The sequence below is a fragment of the Paramisgurnus dabryanus genome, chromosome 2 (assembly GCF_030506205.2).
Source record: "Paramisgurnus dabryanus chromosome 2, PD_genome_1.1, whole genome shotgun sequence".
Classification (NCBI taxonomy): domain Eukaryota; kingdom Metazoa; phylum Chordata; class Actinopteri; order Cypriniformes; family Cobitidae; genus Paramisgurnus; species Paramisgurnus dabryanus.
In genome coordinates this window covers 27,838,078-27,844,003 of record NC_133338.1, presented here as the reverse complement: position 1 = coordinate 27,844,003, position 5,926 = coordinate 27,838,078, and the positions used below count along the sequence as shown (strand labels likewise).

The 5,926-nt window shown below is 35.6% G+C and overlaps 1 protein-coding gene across 1 annotated transcript; it reads right to left on the bottom strand.

Annotated features, from left to right (window-relative positions):
- Nucleotides 1-291: 291 nt before the first annotated feature.
- foxb1b (forkhead box B1b) lies at nt 292-2,648 on the bottom strand. Its single transcript, XM_065267736.1, has one exon. It carries the CDS (start codon nt 2,007-2,009, stop codon nt 1,107-1,109), a length of 903 nt encoding a protein of 300 aa, XP_065123808.1. The 5' UTR covers nt 2,010-2,648; the 3' UTR covers nt 292-1,106.
- Between the last annotated feature and the right edge of the window lie 3,278 nt (nt 2,649-5,926).

Genomic DNA, 5,926 nt, shown 5'->3' with positions numbered 1-5,926 from the left:
GTTCAGAGATTTATTTTTCTGTCCCATCAATTTTACAAAATGTGCAACTCAAATTTAAATTCTTATGTTCTGATTCTGATTCTTATTATTGATTGCCTTTATTCGTAACATCACTAATTATTAGCCTACAACTTCACATTCCTGAAAACGACTTGCGCGTATATTTCTAGTATGAAGTAGTTTTAACAGAAAGAAATTGTTTTAACAAACATGACAAACCGATTAAACTGTAAGTTTTAAAAATCTGAACGAGGATTAATGACAAAGTTTACACTTTAATTCATACGCGTGAAAAGCAGCATGCTATAGCAAATACAACAGAGCATATTAACATTTACAGGAAACATATATACAGCTTTCATAATATATTTTCATCGAAGCGGATAAGTTAGGCTGAGCTTTATTCACAGAACAGTAGCTCTTGTAACGTCACACCAAAAGTGCATTGTAAAAGTTTTTCAATGTTTTGTACTGTGCCACATGGAAACACCGCAGCATCTGTGCTTATTCATGCAATCCTATTTACTCCTTTTCTGTACGTCGACGAGCCCAGGCAAACAAAGTCCAACTTTGAAATTATCTACATGAAGAATATCAAATTCCCTTAAAAAAAATCAGCTATGGTTTTACCACACCCAAAACCGTAAGATATACAACAAAATAACTATAGTTTTGCCACAGAAACTAGAGTTTAACCATAGTTTTTGTAGTAAACAGTGGCTTTAAAAATGATAACCAATACACCAAAAACTTTTTACTATACTGTTATATAATAAAACCAAACGGTTAATTTTCGTAAGGGTCAGATTAAGCCTGTACTCGACGCTTGTTCGCTTATTTTCATTTTTGTTCCTTGTGCATTTTTCTTCAATGATTCTTATATAAACATGATGGATAATATGAGGTAGCCTAACTTAATGAATATTAGAGAAACAGAGCTTGGTAAACTTAACAGAATATTTTGCTCCAGATAATTTGTTATAGTCTGTTTAAACTTTCAGAGTTTGTTTTGGTTAAGCAGGCCAAATTTATCTTCCTTTTCTTGCCTTTATTCGTCGGAGCCACTGTGTAGTTGATGCATGAACGTCTCTTTTTTTTCTAAAGTTTTAAGTGACCTCCTGACAGCGAACGGCGACCGAGTGAATCAAAGAGGTCGGGCTCGGTGTGACAGGGCTGCTCTGGCTCGTCGCTGTCTGTGGAGACGTCGGGCTCAGGGACTGTGGAGTGCCGGAGAGGAAAGCTGGAAGGTGCGCATGGAGAGCCGATGATGGAGTGGGTTTGATCGGTACAGGAATCGCCGGTAAACTCTGTGTGCCGTGACCTAAGGATTTAAGTGGTACTCCATAGGCAGAACTATACTCGGCACTGGACATCGTGTCAATCACATTACTGCTGTACATGTGGGGCCAAGCTGTGCTCAGCTGGTTGTGTATCTGATAACCCGTAGACATGGTCTGCATCGTGGAGAAAGCAAGACTTCCTGGCATTTTGTAATCTCTGGCAATGATGTTTTCGATGGCAAATGGATGTTTGAAGGTGGACGGTTGAGAAACGCTTAAGTTGTAGCCGGTCATTTGAGGTAGATGTGTCCCCAAAGCAGTCAGTCTCAGTTTTGCTTGTTGCTGGAGGTAGTGCGCAGCGTCCGTGGGTTTTTGCAGGTGCTCGGATGTGATCATCACTTTGAATCTCTTGCGGCGTCTTAAGAAGCTCCCGTTTTCAAACATGTCACCGCACCTGGGATGCAGAGCCCAGAAGCTTCCCTTCCCTGGCTGGTCGGGTCTCCGCGGGATCTTGATGAAGCAGTCGTTGAAGGAAAGGTTATGGCGCAAGGAGTTTTGCCAGCGCTGCGTGTTTTCCCGGTAATAAGGGAATCTGTCCATGATGAACTTGTAGATTTCATTGAGCGGGAGCATCTTCTCAGGGCAACTCTGAATGGCCATAGCCGTTAGAGAAATGTAGGAATACGGCGGCTTCTGATCGCTGTACGTGTTTCTTCCAGGACGAGGCATTTTCCGAATTACCTTGAGTTTAGAGAGAATGTCTTGAAATTACTCCGAGAAGTGCACATGTGGAAATTTTACGTCTTAATAAATTCGGGGACTTCATTTGTCAGGTACTTCATGTCTATTCTGGTAAAAAGTTTTGAGCAAGTTATGCAGTGCGTTTCATTCCGATGTTGCAAACGTTTACGTTTGTTTAAAGAGTTATTTTGAAAAAAAGCGATATGCACAATACATATACTAAACTTCAGCGTATTCTAGTATCCTAGTTTCTGCGATGTTCTGACTCTTACTGTGTGTTAAAGTCTCCGACCGTCTGTCCTCCTTCTCTATCTCTTTACAGAGCTGCGCGCTGTCACATGACAATCTTTGTGAAGGAGGGGCGCACGCACGACATCTTCAAAACCGTTTTCACCACTTTCACGCGACCCCTTGAACCAATAAAATTCATCTTTGCCTGGGAATAGATGGCGGGACGTCCGGATGTGGATGTCATATAGTGTGCTACACGTGCGCTATAGCCTACGTGAACTTAGTAAACACGCAGCAAGAGTGAAAATGAACTCGTTGAGATTATAGTTTTAAAGTATTTAAAGTTATAGATTAAAGTCCTATAGCCTACCTCAGTTTTTAGTGAGATCCTTATTGATTATTCTGTCGTCGTCACCATCATCATTACAATAATTTACAACATTTATATCCAGAATTGCATTTAAATTGTATCTGAAGCAGAATTCGATTTTGTGTCTTATTTATATGAATAATTGTGATATTGTATTTATAATAACTGTCTATGTTATACATCTATATATCTATATATATATAGCCTATATTTTATAAATTATAAAAATATATTTACGAGTTTTAGAATAACGTTTATCCAAATTTTTGAAAAAAGCACGACTATAAAGTCGCAGGACAGAGTCTATTTGTGTGTGTGTGTTCTTTCAAATCATTCTTTTCCAACCACATAGCTACAACTAGACAATCACACCGGACCACACGCACGCAACACCCTCACACTTCTTTATTTAGTCTGTGTAGCCTACACAGAAAAAGAGTGTGATTCATGCTGTAATGTAGCCAATAATTGTTAATATATTTTTAATAATATTAATCGGACATGTATGTTGACATAGTTGTGGATGAGGCAACAGAATGATAGTGAGAAATAAGTTGTCATTATAAAGAGTGAGCGCAGGACTTGATACACTGAGGGACAAAAACAGAGGTCACGACACGAGAAGGATCATGGAGAGACTGATCTCAGGAATGCACACAATCATAAATAAAAGAAGAAAACGATGCCCCCAAAAGAGTCAATTAACCCTTTCAAGTGAAAGAAACGCCGATGATTAGTTAATACATTTATCAGATATATTCTGTTAGTTCATCAATATAAACACAATGAGTTTTTTTTTAAACAGAGTGGTTCAATGGGCACAAATTGAAGAATTGAAAATGTATTTATTCGCCTCTGCGTTTGTACTTCTGATATATTATTTTAAAACATTTAATGCAGAGTGAAGCTTTGTGAATTGTCGTTGTCTTAGTATTTGAGTTTGGCTAAAACGATTACTGATACTTATTTTATAACTATATTGTTAAAATAAAAATAATACTACGTACATTTTAATAAAAAATTTTAAATGATAAAATAAATGTTATGCTATTAAAACACTGTTTTTAAATTCTTTAAAATGACTTTAAAAAGTCCAGTCAGGCACTTTGTGACTTCTGACAAATGAAAATTAATCGATTTATCTAAATTAGTTCATAAGAGGGTTTTATTTACTTTTTTGTAATGCATAAATTACCCATAAGTTAAATTAAAACTTTGTTAAATATCATATAAATTAATAAAACCTTAAAAACATGTTTATAAATTAATAAATAAATGTTAACTTGCAGTAAAAAAACAGGTACGAAAAAGAGATTTCATGCATGTACATATTTAATATTTATATTTTTTAATAATCTCTTACAAAGATAATTCATATAACATATTTTTTGGAATAACCAAGCCAGGCATGAAGACATGCTGGAGGTGGGGCTATACCTTAAGTCAGGCTTAAGACTATGAGTTTTTTCATCATGGAAGCAGGTAGGGCTGTCATGCAAGACCTCATTTGCACAGTTAATGCACGGTAAACAATGATTAAAACCTTTTATGCTTTTATAAAACTAAAACAGACAAAGTAGATATATATTATATTATATATTTCATATAATTATTGTAAAAGCAAAGTACATCAAATAGTCAAAAAGTGTGTAATTCTGTTTTTTTTTAAATTATTGTTGTCATCATTGTCGCATTTTGAAAGCCCTGTAAGTGCTGTAGAAAGAAAGTGATTAATAATCTGGTGTATACCAGCTCTCTATGACCTAGCTGCTCCTGATGTAGCGCCTGTGTGTATGTGTCAAAATGCGTATAGATGCTGCAGTTAACCCTTGACCACTAGCAGGTTGTTGCTGTATGTTGTGATAAATGATATTTAGTCTAATGGAGTGTCCTGCAGAGAGCTTGTGACACATCTGTGTCTGATAGATGAGACTGGCCTGTAAATACAGCCCTCTTATGATACCCATGTTGCCTCATTATCAGTCACCCTTTAGCCTCACTGCTGCTTTCATTGCTTGGTCAGGAATAGAATTCTTATTGCCAAATCAAGATGACACTGTATAGCACTTTTTTGTTGTTGCCATTTTGCATTTGTTTTGACGGTGCACCCAGATAAGTTTATTCTTTTATAGTCTTCTTTTATATACTTCTATAGTATATTTTTATTAAAACATGCTTGAGTAAACTGATGCTTTGAAATATATAACTTTTTTTTACTGTATACACAATCACACAAAGGTCCTAGTTAAGCCAGAAATATAGAGTTGTAACCAACTTGAAGTGCCTAGCTATCTATACATTATATATTATAGCACTTGTTGAGCAGTCATGACAGGTCACCAAGAGTTCATGAAGATAACCAAGACATTACAGCATTCAGGCCAGTCCACCTAAAAACTACAGGGCAACAATTTGTAGTGACAACAGTCCTGATCAGGGACGTGCACAGACATTTTGAGGGGCAGGGGCTCAAGTGAAATAAAGGGCACTTCTCTTCTTTTTTTTTTTTTTAAACAAAAAGTATATATATTAATGCAATTCTGACTTCCTTTTAAAAAAAATATATTAAAAAGGTTAATTAATTTTATCTTCCTCAAACTCACCCAATTGTTTAATTTTCAAAAGATGTCTACAAAATAATCAGTTCACACAGACACCATGGTCTCCTTAGTAGTCTAGGTTTATAGAGCAGCAAAGGAAGCCATTACACAATGTGCATGTTTTGAAAACATTAAATTACATTACAATAACATTAATTACAAATTTGTTAAAATGCTAAAAACATAGTTGTGATTGCTGAGTTAGCGCTACATGCCAATAAATGCTATATCATATGCTAGCGTTTAGCTGATTAGTTGTTAGTTGTTACTCAAAATGTATTTTTGTCTGATAAGGGCTCAAAATATAAGGTCTGTTTACTAATGTGAGCTTCTGGCATGAGCCTCAGAGCAGAGCAATCAGAGCAGAGCTCAACATTATTATTCATGAACCTTTCAAATAGGGCAAAAATAGACCATTTAATTAAAATGTCAAATTCTAGGGTTGTAAATAGACATGTAAAAACGTTTCTGGATAATTTTTGCACTTAATAAAGCAACATACATCCTATGTAATTGTCAAAGAACAATTTAACACATCCTATGGCACCTTTAATCTTAGGTTTCATATTTTTTAGGGTTACACATGTCAGACACATAAAATATAGATTAGGCCTATTTTATTTGTATTTTATATTTTACTTTTTTGTGATGTCAGTGAAAATTCAGACTGGGCAAGTAAAATACTGAACCATCAGATTTCTTCC

What these genes read in the sequence shown, in the direction of transcription:
- foxb1b (XM_065267736.1), bottom strand. Translation starts at nt 2,009, where the DNA reads ATGCCTCGTCCTGGAAGAAACACGTACAGCGATCAGAAGCCGCCGTAT.